This window comes from Lemur catta, chromosome 16 (assembly GCF_020740605.2).
Source record: "Lemur catta isolate mLemCat1 chromosome 16, mLemCat1.pri, whole genome shotgun sequence".
NCBI classification, from domain to species: domain Eukaryota; kingdom Metazoa; phylum Chordata; class Mammalia; order Primates; family Lemuridae; genus Lemur; species Lemur catta.
The window spans coordinates 16,314,139-16,332,045 of record NC_059143.1 but is presented as its reverse complement, the minus strand read 5'-3'; the positions used below and the strand labels follow the sequence as shown (position 1 = coordinate 16,332,045).

Genomic DNA, 17,907 nt, shown 5'->3' with positions numbered 1-17,907 from the left:
AACTAATGTAGTACAGTTCAGACTGGGGCTTGTGCGGAGTTAGAGGTCAAGGAAGGATGGTAATTAAAGTTACAAACTGTCTTAATATTGTTTTTGCCAGATTTCTACACAGGCTGATAGAGTGTAACTGGTCAATTGTAGAATAACGGTCTCTGATGCCTGCTAGTTTCTCAGTAGAAAAAATGGCTTGAGAAATTCAGATTTAAAATTTTTTAAGAAGTAGAAGATAGCCTTTTTAAGAATGGCTTAGGTTTTACTCTGAGTTCATCCATTTTAGTTCTTACCAGTTTTATTACTGGAGTCAGCAGATGGCCAGGATTTGGAACACACTGGTCATATTGAACTTTGAACGGTTAGATGTTCAGGAAGTTTTCACTGGGGCTTGACATAATTTGGTATCATACTACTGAGGCTGAGAGCATGGGTTTTTCAGTTAGATAGGCCTGGATTGGAGTCCTGGTTCTGCCCCTGAACTAGCTGTGAGCACTCAAGCAAGTTACCTCATCTCTCTAAGCTTCATTTTCCTTGTCTGTAAAATCAGGGTAATTGCATCCACTAACAGAGGTGCTGGGAGGAGGTTTAAATAAAAGAATGCAAACAAAAGAATTAGCACTGTTCCTAACACATGTTGGCGGTAGCTATTATTACTGTACTTTAAATCAATTCTACATTTATAGGTAGATCCTTTTCCAGAATCTGATCGGAGAAGGGCCTAGGTCAGGAAGATTGAGAAAACTGTCTGCAGGTCATAAAATTGAGAAAATTAAGCCTCCTTCAAGTCTAGAGTTAGGGTCTACAGTTCTGTGATCTCAATCCTAAATCTGATCTCATTACTGATTTTAGAGCCAAGGAGGCAAAAGCCATTTTAAATAAGGTCCTAATTTGATAAGATCCAATCCATCCTTTCATATTCGTTTTCATGTGCCATATAATTAACCCGTCCAAGATTTTTTTTGCTGTCCTTTCAAGCCAAGAACTAGAAGGCTGGGGCCCAAGTTCGCTAAACGTGGGCCTAATAGATAAAGCCAGCTTTAAAATATATATATAATCTATTTAATAATTTTAAGAGATACAAAAAATAGCAAGAACTCAGAAAAGAGCTATATAAAGTTATAGATGTTTAAAAAACAAGGTAAAAATATATCCTCTATAAAGATGAAGAATAAATCCATGTGGAAGTAGGTGAGCAGCATACTCTTGAAGCCGGTCCTCTACACTGGAGTGATTTACCCGGGTTGGTGGTCGGCAGAGGCTGCAGAGGGCGGGGCCCACAGTTAGTGACACTGAACCTTCGGGCAGTGCCTCCGAGCCTCTCCTCCAGGTGCTTCACCTTCAGTATTTCTGCCATCCCGCCCAGCAGCTCCGGGTGCTGCGTATTGTTCTCCCTGCACCACAGGGGAGGAAACTAAAGTTTGGACATGTGCCTTGCCCCAATGGCAGGTCTGAAGCCTACCCTGATGCTAAAACCCTTGCACTTATTCTTTATGTTTTTCTGCCTCCTGAGAGACACCACTAACATCATCAACAACAAAGACAATAACAGAATCCCTTGATCCTTTGCCCTTCCCCTCACCTGGTCAAGATTACCTGTCCAGCTAGGAGAGACTGCTGTTCTTACCAAACAGCCCAGCAAGAGGAAATGGGTGTATAACCCACTGGAGGGTTACATTTGTCTATTTTCTCCTCCAATTTTTTTTTAATGGAAAGTTGATCCCACTGATTCAGATATTTAATCTCAGGTCAGTCTCCTAAATATTTCCTTAATGTGGCCACTTTTTTCTGTCTTCACTGCCACTACTGAGTTCAGGCCACTCTCTTGTCACTCCTTGTATTAGTTTCCTGTGACTGCTTTAACAAAACCACATACTTGGATGACTTAAAACAACAGAGTGTATTCCCCCACGGTTCTGGAGTCCGGAAGTCTGGAGTTAGTATCACTGGGCTGAAATCAAGGTGTGGGCTCTAGAGGGTAATCTGTTCTTGCCTCTTCCAGCTTCTAATGGCCACCAGCATTCCTGGGCTTATGGCCACATCACTCCAGCCTCTGCCTCTGTGGCCACGTTGCCCCTGGTCTGGGTGTGTCGGATCTCTGCGTCACTCTTACAAGAATGCGTGCGATTGCATGTAGGGCCCACTGTATGACCGGGATAACCCCTCCATCTCAAGGTCCTCATTTACTCACATTTGCGAAGACCTCCTTTTGCCATGTAAGGTAACATTCATAGGTTCCAAGGATTAGGAGGTGGATATCTTTTGGGGGGCCACTTTCAGCCTATGGCACCCCTAGATTTTGCAGGGGTCTCTACCTCCTGTCCTTTACCCTGCAGCCCAGCTTCCTTTAACCATGCAGATCATGTCACAGGCTACTTTAAAACTCTTCAGTCATTCCCTCGGGCCCTTGGGACCATTGTTCTGATTTCCTGATAAGGCCGGAGAATACCTTCCACCCTCCTCTCCCCTCCTTTTCCCTTCACCCATGCTGTACTTCCTCCAGTTCCTTGGCGGAGCTGGATTGGCACTCTCTATCGGGCCTTTGAGTGCTCCTCTGACTGTAGCGCTTTCCCACCTCCTCACTTTTTGTTTGGCTCGTGCTAGTTCATGATCCAGTTCCCACTTAGATTTTGGACCCACTTCCTCCAAGAAGACTTGCTGGCCCAGTGTGGGGTTAGGTGTGCCTTTCTGTGTGGGCCATCTGAGCTCTCACGTGATGGGGACAGGCTCCCTATCTCGTGTCCACCTTGCTCACAGGATGTGCACCCTCCATCCAGCACAATGCCTGACACACTGGAGATTTAAGTACTTGTTGATGAGGCGACCCATAGGAGGGAGCCTCTACATCCACCCTACGGAGAGGAGTAACCGCAGCAAAGAGCGCTAATCCACGGAGAAGTCTTTGCTGGAGAGATTGTGCCTGTGAATGCCAGAAGTTCCCACATATCTTAATTTTTAAGCAAAAATCAAGAATCATGTGATTATGAGATCGAAGAAAATATTTTCACGCTTTTTATTCTGTTTTCTTTCAGGCCATTCCTGTGTTTCTCACTTTGCATAATGTAGCTGAAGTTATCATCTGTGGGTACCAGAAGTGTTTTCGGAAAGAGGTAAATGATCATGCAAAATGCTAGTTTTACTTCCCTTGCTTTAAATTTCAAAGAAGCACTTTTCTTTCTATGGCCCCAATTAGTGTCTGTGTTTTCCTGCCACCAATTTCCAGTTAAGACTTCCTGACCATGGTCACTGATTTCAAGGAAGACGGTTTTGACGTTGCTATAGTTCACCAAACAGAATGGGAATGCTTGTTGATGTGAACAGAACTCAGCTCCAGTCCAGGGCTGAGCTAGACCTTCAAGGAGACAAGGAGGACTTTGCTGTGGGCTGTGGGGAAGCTGTCCCACCCCCAGCTGACCCCAGTGCCACATGGAAATGTGTGGCAGTAAAGGCATGGCAATTTCACACAGGGCATGGGAGTCCCAGCCCGCCTTGGGGAAATTTGCTTTTTTTTCCAATTGCAGCGGTACCTTGTGCCAGCTAGAGCAAGCTCCTTCACCCTCTGGGCCTCCGTCTCTGAAAGTCGACACTCACAGCACCCAACTCACAGGGTTGTCGGGAGGACACAGCAACTACACGTGTTAAGTGCTTCCAGCCGATTCCGGCATGTCAGCTCTGATTATTAATGTTATTAGTGGTGGTTTTAATTTTGTCCCTCTTTTAAGAGTTCCTTTTTTCTGAAATCTGCCCATTTGGTGTCATATCAGTTTTTGGAACTTTTAAAATACAGAGAGGGGCTGGGTGCGGTGGCTCATGCCGTAATCCTAGCACTCTGGGAGGCTGAGGCAGGAGAATCACTTGAGCTCAGGAGTTTGAGACCAGCCTGAGCAAGAGTGAGACCCCATCTCTACTTTAAAAAAATGGAAAAAATTAGCCAGGCATAGTGGTGTGAGTCTGTAGTCCCAGCTACTCGGGAGGCTGAGGCAGGAGGATTGCTTGAGCCCAGGAGTTTGAGGTTGCTGTGAGCTAGGCTGATGCCACGGCACTCTAGCCCGGGCAACAGAGTGAGACTCTGTCTCAAATAAATAAATAAACAATAAAATACAATACAGAGAGGCTAGCTGGCCACCTGAGGCCATGTGCTTCTTACAGGTGTACAGGAGAGAGGTGTCCTTCCCATGTGCTGAAGTTGCAGCCACTTGAGCGCCCCTGTCATCCCACCACTCCACGGAGGTGGCCCCATCGGCCAACTCTCCCCGCTCCTGTGTGAGCCTGTCCCTCGCTGCTGGCTGCTGTCCCTGGGCCCATAACCATGCTCGGTGCTGTCAGTCTGCCGAGGAGAGAGTGGGCTCTGGGGGACTCGCGCTCACCCAGCCCTGGAAGGTGTGTTTACAGAAGCGGCCCCCACATGGAAAGTCTCCCGCGCCTCTGGCCGTGCTGCCCCAGCTCTGCCTCGTCTCATCCTTCCCCTTCCCGGCCACCCGCCCCAGACAAGGCTGGGCTTGGTGCTGCCCATGTCCCCTTGTCCCTCTCACCCCACCCACTCCTGCTGCTTTCCCCACAGCTCCCCTGAAGACCGCTCTGGCTGAAGTCACCGATGGCTTCATCCGTGTGGCTCTTCCTCAGCTTTTTACACCATTCGCCCCCTCCCCTCTTCTCTGGAGCCTCAGGGCCCCCTTGGCCTTAGCGCCCACTCCCTGCCTGCTTCTCTTGCCGAGTCCCGGGCTCTTCCTCTGCAGCTGACTGTCCTTCTCTTCCATGTCCTTCATCTGCCTCTTCGGGACAGCCAGGTAGGGCCTGCGGTGAACAGCCCTGGGCTTAGACACTGTCGTTTCCTACGGGGGTGGGGAGGGTCCCACGGCAGAGGCTGGGAGGTGGATCTCCGTGCAGGTAGAGGGCTCCCTGGTTTCTCAAGGAGGACGAGCAGCTTTCTCTGACATTTTACTTACCACACTGTCTTGTAATTTCCGAATTTCATGAGTTCTAATGTGCTGCATATTTTTCATATTTGAATCCATTTAAATTGGGGAGGTTCTTTTTTGAGACAGAGTCTGGCTCTTTTGCCCTGGCTAGAGTGAGTGCCGTGGCGTCAGCCTAGCTCACAGCAACCTCAAACTCCTGGGCTCGAGCAATCCTCCTGCCTCAGCCTCCCGAGTCGCTGGGACTACAGGCATGCGCCACCATGCCTGGCTAATTTTTTCTATATATTTTTAGTTGTCCAGATGGTTTCTTCCTATTTTCAGTAGAGTCGGGGTCTCGCTCTTGCTCAGGCTGGTCTTGAACTCCTGACCTCGAGCGATCCACCGGCCTCGGCCTCCAAGAGTGCTAGGATTACATGGGGAGGTTCTTAAAACCAAAGTGTTCTGGTGCAATTTTTTCTTTCTTTCTAGTACGTAAAATAAGGGGAAGTTTTATAACCAGTGGTGTCTCAGGTCCAGTGAGATATGGCACTGTTTTCCCTGTGTCTCCGGCCTGCTTCCTCGAGCCCTCCGATGGCAGGGACCACATGGCCATTCTCTTCGTAGCCCCTAGCGCAGCCCAGAACTGGTGCTGCGCTAAACAGCCATGAGCTGGTCACTGAGGGTTCAGGTTCAGAAACTCCTGAGAGCTGCTCAGCTCCAGGAGCCTGACTCGTGCCACTCAAATTCCAAAAAGTCTTCGTATCCATGAAAGGGGTACTTTCTTATGAATTTAGAAATGAAGATTTACTTGGTCTATGGATGAGATTTAGGCATTTCCACAGTTTTGCTTCCTGATGGGCAAGTCGGGTCCCACACATGAGGGTGAGCATAGGACTCGGGCTGGGAGTCCTCCAGGGAAGTTTCCATCTGGCAGGGGACCCCCCCCTTCACTCCAGAGGCCAGGGCGGATGTCGGGCTGAGGGGACCTGTCCTTGGCCATAACCAGATGAACACCATAGGGTCCATTCCATCACTAACACAAACATTATTCCTTGTCAGGGCAAATTAGAAAAAATTGAGTAGGTGACATTTTTCTTTTTAGTTATTAAAAAACACCTTTCTTTCCTTTATGAATGTAATAAAATGTAAGAAGTTGTAGAAAATAGAGGAAAAAAGGCCTGTTGCGAATGCTCATGCCTGTAATCCTAGCACTCTGGGAGATTGAGACAGGTAGATTGCTTGAGGTCAGGAGTTTGAGACCAGCCTGGGCAAGAGCAAGAGCCTGTCTCTACAAAAAATAGAAAAATTAGCCAGGCGTGGTGGTGTGCACCTGTAGTCTCAGCTACTCGGAAGGCTGAGGCAGGAGGATCGCTTGAGGCTGGAGTTTGAGGTTGCTGTGAGCTATGGTGACAATACTACACTCTACCCAGGCGACAGTGAGACTCTGTCTCAGAAAGAAAGAAAGAGAGAGAGAAAAAGAGAGAGAGAGGGAAGAAGGAAGGAAAAGAAGGAAGGAAGGAAGGAAGGAAGGAAAAAAATAGAGGAAACCACCCCTGCCCCAGAAATCAACTGTGTTTCTGTTTCCCTAAGGACGCCACTCTATTCTTTCAGATGTTTTTCTATGCGCATACATATATGTATTTACACGATGGTAAAATACATCCTGCTTTTCCATTTATCAATTTGTCAGGAATCCCTGTTCGTGTCTTTGTTCTGTGCTGACCGGGTCCTACTTGTAGACTTGTAGGTGCTTTCCAGCAGTTCGGTGTTAACATCTGCTCTGTGATCAAGGTTGCTGTGATATGTTCTTGATGAGACTTACATTTCAGAGGATACAGCTGGGAGCCTTGATGAAATGATCCCGTGAGGGACACAGTTACACAGACTGTTAAATGTTACAATGAGGGCTATTTTGTCTATTCTGTGTAGATTTTCCTAGAATCCATTTTGGACAGTGAAATTGACCTCCTCATGACTTCATTCCCAGATGATGAAAATAAACTCTATCTGGAGCCTGTATTCATTTTTACCATCCACAGCTAGTCCTTTGTGTGCACACACACACATGCACACACACTCATACACATACAGTTTGACTATAAGGTAATGCGTGGCTCGTGGAATTAATCTTACTACTTTGCAGACTTATTTATTACAGTTTAATATTGGAATACTGCTATGCATTTATTAATTCATTCAGTGTTTATTAAGTAGATCATGTCAAACATCATGACAGGCCTAAAGCTGCAGAGATGTAGAAGACACATTTCTTCCCCTCACAGAACTCAGAAGTGCATGGAGGAGCTGACCTGTAACCTCGGGTCATGATGCCCATACAATGTCATATGGGCTGGAACAGGGTGGCGGGTGGACCAGGCGGTGACCACCAGTAAGTCTGCTTGGAAGGGGCAGGGAAAGCTTCCCCAGGGGCAAGATTTGGGCCGAGTCACATAGGACGGGTAGGGATTTTCCAGTTGGACAAGGAGCAAGGACATTTCCAGGCAGGTAGAGGAAGCAGCAAATGAAGGCCAGTGGCTTAAGGGGGCCAGTGGAGGTGTCACTGCAGGACTGGCAGGTGGGCTGTGGGCAACTCTCCTCATTTCTCAGTGCCCTGAGTGCCCTCATCTGTAACCTTTAACGCTTAACTTAATTAACCCGTAATTAAATGAGTCAATAGCTGTAGAGCCCTTAGAATAGCACCTGGCTCAGAGTAAGTAGCCCTCAGAGTAAGTTAGCTATTTATTGTCATTTTTGGCCCTGTGACTGACCCATTCAGAACCGTGAGATATCATCAGGACTTATTACTGGGTTATTTTTGGACTAAGGGGCCTGGAAAGGTGAATGTCCCGACATCGTCTCCTCAGTAGTTTTCAGAGCCCTGGGGGAGTGGAGCTAAGTCATGAACACGTTGCTTGTTTTCACTCCCGGAATCTCAGGTTCTGAGCTCTTTTAGTCAGAAGGAGTTTAAAAGAAAAAAAGAGTCTCGCCTGTAATCCTAGCACTCCAGGAGGCCGAGACGGGAGGATCCCTTGAGCTCAGGAGTTCAAGACCAGCCTGAGCAAGAGCAAGACCCCGTCTCTACTAAAAATAGAAAGAAATTATCTGGACAACTAAAACTATATATAGAAAAAATTAGCCGGGCATGGTGGCGCATGCCTGTAGTCCCAGCTACTCGGGAGGCTGAGGCAGGAGGATTGCTTGGAGTTTGAGGTTGCTGTGAGGTAGGCTGACACCACGGCACTCTAGCCCGGGCAACAGAGTGAGACTTTGTCTCAAAAAAAATAAAAAAAATAAAAATAAATAAAAAGAGCATCTCCTCCGTGGAAAGGGTGAACTCTTTCAGGCACTGGATTGATTTGTTGCCCTGCAACGTAAATCCTGGAACAGTTACTGGGTGAACATGTTATTCATGGGAGAGTTGGAACATCCTTTTGGTTTCTTTTCTCTCTGTTTCTACTTCTCCACCAGACTGTTGAGAGTTTGGTTATATTTAGCCCAGAATCCTTTAATAACACATTTTACGATCATGGGGGCAGTTATGCAGGTATCACCTTTGCTCTCATCCTTTCTGTACTTAATGGCTAACTTCTCACCAGGTGGCAGTGCAGTCACACGTGGCCTCCAGAGGCAGGGCTGGACAAAGCTCAGAGATGAAAGACTTGAAAGATGCAAGCCACAGCTTTGCACACAAACAGGATCTGTTTATTAAAACAGTAAAAACTTAGTTATTTAGTAACACAGGAAAACTTAAGACAGCCTTCGTAGCAAGCCACATGTTTCTCTCGTCAGCCCTTCACTTCTCAACAATGTGTTTGTACTTTACCTGAACTGGTGTCAAAATTGTAGTTTGTCCCCAACTAGCAAAATAATCCTTTTGCTATGTTCAGGATTAATGTGTGTTAACAGGTACACATTAGTCCTCAATACAAAGGACTGATTTCCTTAAACTAATTAAAAGGAGTCCAAACTATAATAAAATTTCATCATTTCAGGGAGCTTTAAATGCCAATTTTGTATTCCCTCAGTCTGCCCTTTTTTTTCCTTCTGCTTAGGGTGGAGTGAAATGTCCCTTCTCCTTTTTCCTATTTCTTAATTTTCATGTCATACCAGATAATTTATAGGATTTCTTAGAGACAGAGCTGGATTAATGAAAGGAATATTTAAAGAGACAGAACTAGAATAGAAGTTGAACAAGAGCTTAATTGCTTTTTAAATACAGGTTACATTGATTTTTCTCTCTCTCCTTTTCTTGGTGCGTAAGATTTTTGAAGGCTTGGCCGTGATGTCGTTTTGTTTTTCACGGGTAAACATCATTCTAATGGTGAAAGTGCTTTGCCCAAGTGACTCAACTCTGGAACTCTGAGTCATCCTTCATTTGGTTCAAGCAGAAAAAGCTTCATTTAATACTGAAGTGCAGCTAGCTGTTAAGCCCCCTAATAAACTTACTCATGATTTATTTGCTTCTTGATCTAAATGTTTTCTTTCAAGGGGAAAAAAAAAAGAGTTTTGAAAGTCTAATTATAGGTCTCTTTATTTTCATACAGAAAACATCTCCTGCAAAGATCTGTAGGTAAGTTAAAATAAAAAAACCTCTGAAATATAAGATTTAATCTAATTTTTACTTGAATAATAAACTGTTGAAGATTTAAACTCTGGGAGCTGACAGGAATTTATTATAAACATGCCTATATCCCTAATTTGTGTCTTATTCTAAAATTTCCTTTGTCTCTCTCTTTTTCTGAAATATTTTATTTTTAAGGGAAAAACAAAACCAACCCACGCTAGATTTCGGTTGTTGGTGCCCAAAACGTCACTAATAATTGTGCAATACTGATGGAGAACAAAAATGAAAAACATGGAAATGACTTGAAATTTTAAAAATAACGTTTGCAGTTTATTGGATCTTTAAGATTTTTCCATGGTGGCAAAAACACTAGCCTGTGAGTCCTGGGTCATGGGCAGGTTTCCTCAGCCTCTGTGCCTCAGTCTCCTCAGCTGGACCATGAACCAGGCTGTCCTCTTGGGCAGGTACCTCTGCCTCCGGCATTCTAATTCTAACCCGGGTGCCTTGTTCTCTGACTGCTTCCCGCAGTAGCTGAGAAGCTCCTAGACGTGAAAATGCTGTATTCATTGAAAACCGACAGAGATGCTTTGATAGATGGATTTAGGACTTTTGTTTCAGATACTTCTGGGCTTTCTTCCAATCCCTCCCCCTCTTCCTTTTTGCCTTTGTTATAGGCTGCCACTTGAAAGAGAAACAAAAAACAAAACTTCGGGACTCATTTTCTTGTTTAAAAAGAGATTAGCAGGTGTTCAGACATTAAAACCCACTAATACCTAATATAATTAGGTATTGCTCAAGGCCCGGTGTGGTGGGAAGCTAGGCAGCTGTCCCACCCGTGGGTGTCCTCTGTCTCCCCCAGTCCCTGCCCCTGCGGTTGTCTGTTTGAGGGTATCTCTGGTGCTCATTCCCTGTGGATGGGGAAGCTTTTATATTCTGCAAAGCGTTTCACTATAGGTAGGTAGATGCCAAATCCATTGGGATTCTCCCCTCCTCCCACCTAAAACCTGCCTGTTCCTGCACAGTCCCAAGAAGCCCTCCTGACACTCTCCCCTCCGCTTACCCCACTCTTTGCCTTGGGTTCTTCTCCAGGTCATGTGTGTGCGCGTTGTAAGGCAAGGCTACAGGAGTGTGGTGCGCTGGGTTGGAGAAGTGTCCTGAGCCTCAGGCTGTTGTACTGACCTTCCCAAGGCTGTGGGGCCCCAGCTCCAAGGGTTTCTCTGTGCCAGTCCTCCTGCCTGTGGCCTAGCTGGCCCTGCTGGGCTGTCAGGTACAGTAGACACCTATGTGTGGTTACGGCAGTGAGGACTGTCAGAGTTGCATAGCATCCCTGTTCTCAGTGCAGTAAGATTATAAATATTAGGTTGCTATATGTATGTGTGTGCATATATATATGTGTGTGTGTATATATATATATATATATATATATATATATATGAAGCACATAGTTTATATATGGAATATATATTGATATGAGATGGCATATGACAAAGTCCCCTAAAAGTAAAAACGCTGTATTCAGTGCTTTCACGCCTTTGATCCTTTGCTGTTTGCTGCCTGATGGAATGTTCAGTAGAGATGGGGCCCAGTGCTATATATGGTGTTGCATCTATAAAATGGAAATAGGAGAGCGACTAAGTGATGGTTTGGGTTTTGTGCTTTCTGGTGCCTTCTTTTACTACAAGAGGATGATTGGGGAATGCTAGAGGCAAGATTTTTTGGCATATGAAACCCAAAAGAGATATGCTAAACCCAGTGATAACCAGCTCCAAATCGACTTTCTAATGAATGAAGATAGCTTCCTGAAAATATCTGTGATTGGCATTGTTACTTTTTTGTGCAAGAATTTAAAAAGTTTTATGTGGAAATTTCTAAACTTATATAAAAGTAGACAGAATAGGCCTGGTATGGTGGCTCATGCCGATAATCCTAGCACTCTGGGAGACCGAGACAGAGGATCGCTTGAGGTCAGGAGTTTGAGACCAGCCTGAGCAAGGGTAAGAGCATGTCTCTACTACAAATAGAAAAAATTAGCCGGGCATGGTGGCACACTCCTGTAGTCCCAGCTACTCGGGAGGCTGAGGCAGGAGGATTGCTTGAGCCTGGGAGTTTGAGGTTGCTGTGAGCAAGGCTGATGCCACGGCACTCTAGCCAGGGGAACAGAGCAAGATTCTGTCTCAAAAAAAAAAAAAAAAAAATCCCTCATACAATCAAAGTGCAATGATTAAATTTAGGAAATTTACATATGATGTGATACTATTATCTAATATTGAGTCCATGTTCAAATTTTGCCAGTTATCCTACTATTGTCTTTTATAGCAAGTTTCCCCTCAAAGATGTTGTGTCTCTTTTATATCCTTTAATCTGGACAGTTCCTCAGCCTTTCATTGCCTTCACAATTTTGAAGAATACAGGCCAGTCGTTTTGTGGACTGTCCCTAAATTTGGGTTTGTCTCAGTGTTCCCCCAGGGTTCAGTCTAGGTTCCCCGTGTTTGGCAGGAATACCACCGGAGTGACCTTGCCTCCTGCTGAGTGTGTACTGTCAAGAGGCACCTGGTCAGACCTGTCCTATTACTGGAGATAATAACTTTGACCACTTGGTCCTGGTGGCGTACAAAGGCTTTCATGTGCTTTCCGTGGTGTTTTCATTTTTGTAACTGGGGTAATTGTGGTCTGATTGCCCAATTTTCCACTTGTCTATTTTTTGGGATGTGTAGTTGAAAAAAAAAACTCCTTTTATTAGATGTTTCACAGGCACACGGTTTTTCTCAAGTGAGCCAGCTGTGGTTCTGCAGATGTCCTGCAAACGCCTTTCTCTGGGAATGGCTCGCTGAGGCCCGGAGGAGGGAATGTCTGGTTGTCAGCAGAGCACATAATAGAAAACTACAAAGGTAGTCGGTTTCCCAGAGGATGGACGGGGAACTGGGTTGGTCGCACAGGATCTCTGCCTCATCCACACTCCAGTGGATGCCTTTCAACCTTCGCACTGTCTGGGAAACGCTTTGATGTCGGGAGGTGAAGCTACAGCGTTTTATCTCCCTCTCCACAGTGCCCTCTTCCTCCTGGCCGCGGCGGGGTGCCTTCCCTTCAACGACTCCCAGGTAAGTGCAGGTGAACTCGTTTTGCCTTCAAAGTCTCTTGTACTCTCTGAAGCCTGTGTATATGACCAGAATTTCCTTGTCCTTCCTTTTGGAATCAGGACAACCTGGCCTATGCAATAGCATTTTAAAAGCTTTCAGGCTGGGTAGCTTTGGGCCTGGCCAACACCTCTCCCCCAGGCTGTGGCCCACACAGCTCTGGCCCCGGGGTGCTGCGGTGCGTGCAGTCTGTCCTCCGTACGTGCCTGGTGGACTTGCAGGCCAACACCCAAGCTGCCCCAGCCTCAGGCATTGAGGCAAAGTTGATTTTTCCTCTTAGCCCAAGGGCCTCGTCTTCTGCCGAGTGATTTTCATTTGATCGTACTGTGCCCAAGTTGCCTTTTCTCTGGAGGCACTGCAGACCCGCCCCCACCCCAGGAGTCCCCTCACTTCTGGGTTTCCTTTCTTTCTTTTCCCTCCCTTCTTTTCTCCTTCAGCATTATTAGGTCCCCACCAAGTGTCAGGCACTGAGCCAGACTCTGGGGACACAAAGAAAGTCGGTCTTTCCCCAGGCAGAAGTTGAAGCCTATTCAGAGCAGAGGGGAGGGAAACAGATGAGTAAATAGATGATTATAACAGGGAGGCCAGGGCCAGGTCCGGGGGGCTGGGAAGCACCTAGGAAGACTTGGGGACTCAGGAAGGAGCCACAGCCGACAATGACAGGGAGCCTGCTGTGTCCCAGGCTCTGTGCCAGGGCTTTATGTGCCTTATTTTATTTAAAATCTCACCACATTTCTTTAAGGATAGGAACTATTATTATCTCCGTTTCATAGCTAAAGAATAAGGAGGGCCAAAGGTCACCAGCTAGCAAATAAGTGTGGATTTTAGAATTTAACTCAGAGCTCTCTGAGGCTCCAGCCAAACCCTGTGTACTGGGCCGAAATCTGCTAGATTGAGGAGTTGTTAGCCAGGAGAAGCAGCAGGCGAGGGCAGCATCCCAGAGGTCATGAGTGTTCTGTGATCCAACTTCACTGAGCACCTGCTATGTGTCTGCCCCGTTCCACTTCCTGCCCTCCTGGAATCTGCCATCTATTAAGCCCTATGGAGAATAATAAGGGAGGGTAGAATCAGAGGGTGTCCCTGGGTTGAGTTGAAGGGGGAAGCATTCATGCTTGGGAAATGCAAGTCATCTGTGTTTTGGAGGGTGGGGGGCTGTGGATGCACCTGGATGGGTTGGGGGGCTTGGGTGTCAAGAGCCTGGATTTGAGTGCAGTGCCATGGCAGCATGGAGAACGGGGTGATGGAGACAGAGAGTCCTGTTGGGAAGATGTTGTAGGCAGGTGCATGAGAAATGAGGAAGGACTGAGGAACTGACTTAAGGCCCCAAGGGCCCCATTTGGGGACCTTGCTTGGCACTGTGCACTGAGGACTAGGGTTTCTGATTGCCACACTGGATCCTGTTCATACTTAGAGCCATTTTTTTCTGTTTTTATTCCTGTGTTACAGTTTGATCCGGATGGATATTTTTGGGCTATAATTCACTTACTCTGTGTAGGTAAGTTTTAAAAGAATACTTGCTTAAATAATTGAGATTTATGATTTAGACCTTATTATATTTAATATATCCACTTTTTAGTGTCCCTGGACAATAGGAAAATTAAATCCAAGGTATTAAGGTTAAAATTAAATGGGCATTTTCTGGGTTGGTTTTTCTATTTTGGAGTTTTCTTCAACTGTTTCCATTTCCAATATAATTTCCTTTTTTTCTTGATGAACATTAACTAACTCACCGTGGCCCGGGTTCTGCTGGCCGAAGTCCGCTTGTGAAACACTGGCTGGTCTTCCCTGAAAATGGTGGGAGGATAACTGGAAGTTCATGTCAAAAACATTTTCTTTTCAGTAGTATACCCCAAAAAATTTAAGTTAGTGAAATAGGACTATCTGATTTTATTTCAAATCATACATTAAGTGTTTGTATTTTGTAGTCGTGGGGGGAAAAACAGTGCCCTGACTTTATTAACACCGTTCAGAAATGTTCAGAAATCCAGAGGTGCTTCTCTTTCTCGCATGCATCACGTAACGGAAGTAAAACCTTCCTGTGAATTGGGTCCTTCTGTTAATCACGACACTTTCCTTGCCCGGGACTCTCTGTGGGCCACTGGAAGGACTGAACTACATTGTCACAGAGAATTATCCAGTTTGCATCCTTGAAACACTCCAAATCTTGTTGGTCTCCTCCTGTCAGCTGTGTGGGACCCTCGCAGGGAAAAGGGGCCCAGCTGAGGCACCTCTGGGGCCCTTCTCCAGGCAGATTTTGTGCTTCCCTGGAAGTGCAGGCAGCTCCTTAAGCAGAATGCCGTGTACCAGTGACACATGTTGGTTCATTTTCAGGGGCTTATAAAATACTACAGAAATCCCAGAAACCCAGCGCATTAAGGTAAACTCTTAATGTTTGGTGAGTTGTCGTTTGGGTAAAGGAAAAGGGTGAGACCCATGGTGTCAGTGAGATTCTTCCACGGGTCCACGGGTCTGGGTTGCGGTGAGGGCAGTGGACTCAGCCCTCGAAGACCTCTTTCCTCTTGCTGTTTGGGCCACCCCAGGCTGGGTCCACCAACAGCTGACACGTGTCAGCTTTTAGCAATGTGTGCAGAGCCGTGGAGTCTCACTCTCCTTCCTTCAGGGGCAGCCACTTAGATGGCATTTTACGGAGATGTATGTGACCGGCCGCTTTGGGCCCCCATTGTCTATGCCCAGCTCAGAGGGACAAGGCTTTTTTCTTGTTTCCCCGGCAGGCCCCTTCCTGAGTTAACTCAGTCTGGACGCAGAAGTCTTCCCCAGTTACTAGCTCTGCTCTTGGGCAAAATGAGGGCTTTGTTGCTGGCAGTCAATGGAACAGCCTTGGTGAATGGAACTGAAAGAGGGTGAGAATTCAGGATCCCTAGGCTGACTGGCGGGCCTCTGGGTTGTGGGGGGTTGCTGAAGGCCTAGAGAGAAAAGGTCTGAAGGTAATGACTCCCGAGAGAAGGTCACCGCCCTGAGAACGTGGGGCTTTCACTCCCCAGAACACCTTCTGTTCTTCTAATAAAGTGGTTTTGCAGCAAGAAGCCAGTGGATTTGCCAGTTGAAATACAGGGTGTCCCTTTACATTTTTCAGATAAGCATTGAATCACGTTTTTAGTTTAAGTATGTCCTATGCAATACTTGGAACATACAGTACTGATGCTAAAACATTACTCTTTATCTGAAATGCAAATTTATTTGAGTGCCCTATATTTTTATTTGTTAAATATGGCACCCCTAAAAGCCAGGCTAGTGGCCTGAGATAGTTGACACAGCTTTGAAAGTGGCATGTGTACGTATATAAACAATTGGCCCTGGGTGAAAATGTGTGTGATAGTATTATACTAGGAAATGTTTTTTAAACAATGAACCAAGAACTGGTTTTTAATATAAAGTACTCTTCATCCTATTTGTTGACAATTTACAAAAGCAGTAACTTAAATAGATGGGTAGAATGTATTAATAGAGGATAATGACTATTTTATGTATTTACAACATTTTTATTATTTAACATGTTTTATCTTTTTTTCCTCTCTCTCATTCTTTAGTGACATTGAGCAGCAGTACATAAACTATATATTCAGGTAAAATATAATTTATATTTTTAAAGAACAAGGGATATTCTTGTACAGCTAATGGATTTTTATTTTTCAGTAATATTTTGATTAAAGAATTCTGAGCCAATGTGCCTGCTAGGACGGCAAGTTAAATTTGTGAGATGACCAGGATTGAGGAAACCAAATAGTTGTTCTGCTCTTAGACCAAGCAAGAGGGGCCTCTGTCCGGCCTTGAACTTCAGAGGGCCACAGCCCTCCCCCTGGGGCATGGCATCTGTAAGGCCCAGAGCCTACACCCTCCCTTCAGACTGTGCCTTAGAATCCCCTCTCCAGGTGGCTCTAGCTCAGTTCCAGGGCCTCCCTGGGTCTGTCTTTCCAACTCAGTCCCAGGCCCAAGGGGTGTCCAAGAAGGCTGTTAGTGGGAGGGGGTGTCGAATGAGGGCGGCCTTGCAAACTCAGTTGTCCACACACATGTGTGAGGCCCTCAGGCTGCAGGTTGGAGCCTGGGGTGGAAAGAGAAGGGAGTATTAATACATTGGCAGCTGGGAGCCAGAGGCCACATGCTGACACGAAGCACCAAGGAATCTAAGAGTTTTCAGTTTTAATCTAGACCTCAGGTTATTTTAAAGGGCTATTTGTTAAGGTAGGATCAAGTGTGAGGCCTGATTTACAACTTTTAAATATGGTAAATGGACTTCTGTTTGTACCTTTGCCCCTTGCCAAGCAGAGAATGGAACTGTTAAATAGAACAGCTGGGGCTTGTTCTTGGGTTTTAGTTGTCCCAGACAGAGCACGACAGGCCCCTGATTGAGAGACAAAGTGAGTTTTGCTGCTGAAAGCCCTACCGCAGTGACATCCAGTGAAGAGGACCAAGGTCGGAGGCGTCCCTCAGCGTTTGGTTGCGCTGATTTCTGGAGGAAGTTACTTGGCTTAAAACGTTCAACGTGAAGTGTATTCTTCATTTGCAGGCAGAGCTCATAAATATCTTAGTATTTATTAAAATGTCTTTTTGAAAGCAAGATTCACCCCAAGCATGGCTATGGGCCTCTTTTGTACTTAGCTGCAAACAATCATTAGTTCCACCCTGCTCTGACCCACCAGCTGTCTCTCAAGAGACTTTTCTGGAAACGCAGGAGGCTCTTGGGGTTTCAGATGTTTCTGTGACATTGGGCCACTTCAGGCAGTTCTTCTTCTGCACAGAAGGGATGGCCACATCAGCAGCAAAGGACTAAGGACCATGGGAAAATGAGCCTCTGTGACCCAAGCCAGTTCTGTCCTCTCCTCCAGTCTGGTCCTTCACTGGGTGTGAGGGTGTTCATCGCCTGTGGGCCTGATGCTCCCAGCTTCCTGGCTGAGGCTTTGGCACAGCCGCTAAAGCCACGACTCTGCTTCCAGGTCTTTCTTTTCAGTGCATGTGATGAAGTGTATGAATCAGAATGAAGGCCGCTATTCGATTTCCCCCTGGCACTGGACGCTGAGCGATCGGCATCCAGAAACCTGCAGTCTGCTCGGGTTTATGGGTTGTCCTTGTGTGGCCAGCCCAGAGCCCTGCCTGCCAGGGCAAAGGATTGGTTTGAGCTCTCAGTTTTTTGAGACAGGCAAGGAGTTGAGTGGTTTTCTACCTTTAGCACACACTCCTGTTTGCTCCCTGCCCCTGACTTTTGGTGTTTCTAATATAAATATAGGTCTAAGGCACAGGGTAGGGGGAAGGATGAAGGAAAGAATAAAGGAGAAGGTTGGATATGGGGCTGAAATGAAGTGGA

The 17,907-nt window shown here is 46.1% G+C and overlaps 1 protein-coding gene across 14 annotated transcripts in view; it reads left to right on the top strand.

The window, feature by feature from the left end:
- Positions 1–17,907, top strand: part of TMEM241 (transmembrane protein 241) — a 108,566-nt gene that overhangs the window by 32,290 nt on the left and 58,369 nt on the right. For 10 of the 14 annotated variants that reach the window (XM_045527533.1, XM_045527535.1, XM_045527541.1 and 7 more), the window contains 7 exons: positions 3,024–3,101; positions 9,434–9,459; positions 12,500–12,551; positions 14,034–14,082; positions 14,919–14,964; positions 15,320–15,448; positions 16,136–16,171. In XM_045527533.1, the coding sequence (XP_045383489.1) occupies positions 3,024–3,101; positions 9,434–9,459; positions 12,500–12,551; positions 14,034–14,082; positions 14,919–14,964; positions 15,320–15,448; positions 16,136–16,171 (416 nt within the window). Of the gene's footprint in view, positions 1–3,023; positions 3,102–9,433; positions 9,460–12,499; positions 12,552–14,033; positions 14,083–14,918; positions 14,965–15,319; positions 15,449–16,135; positions 16,172–16,920; positions 16,964–17,907 lie in introns of those variants that run through there. The other 4 variants (XM_045527539.1, XM_045527543.1, XM_045527545.1 and 1 more) reach the window with 3 other exon arrangements.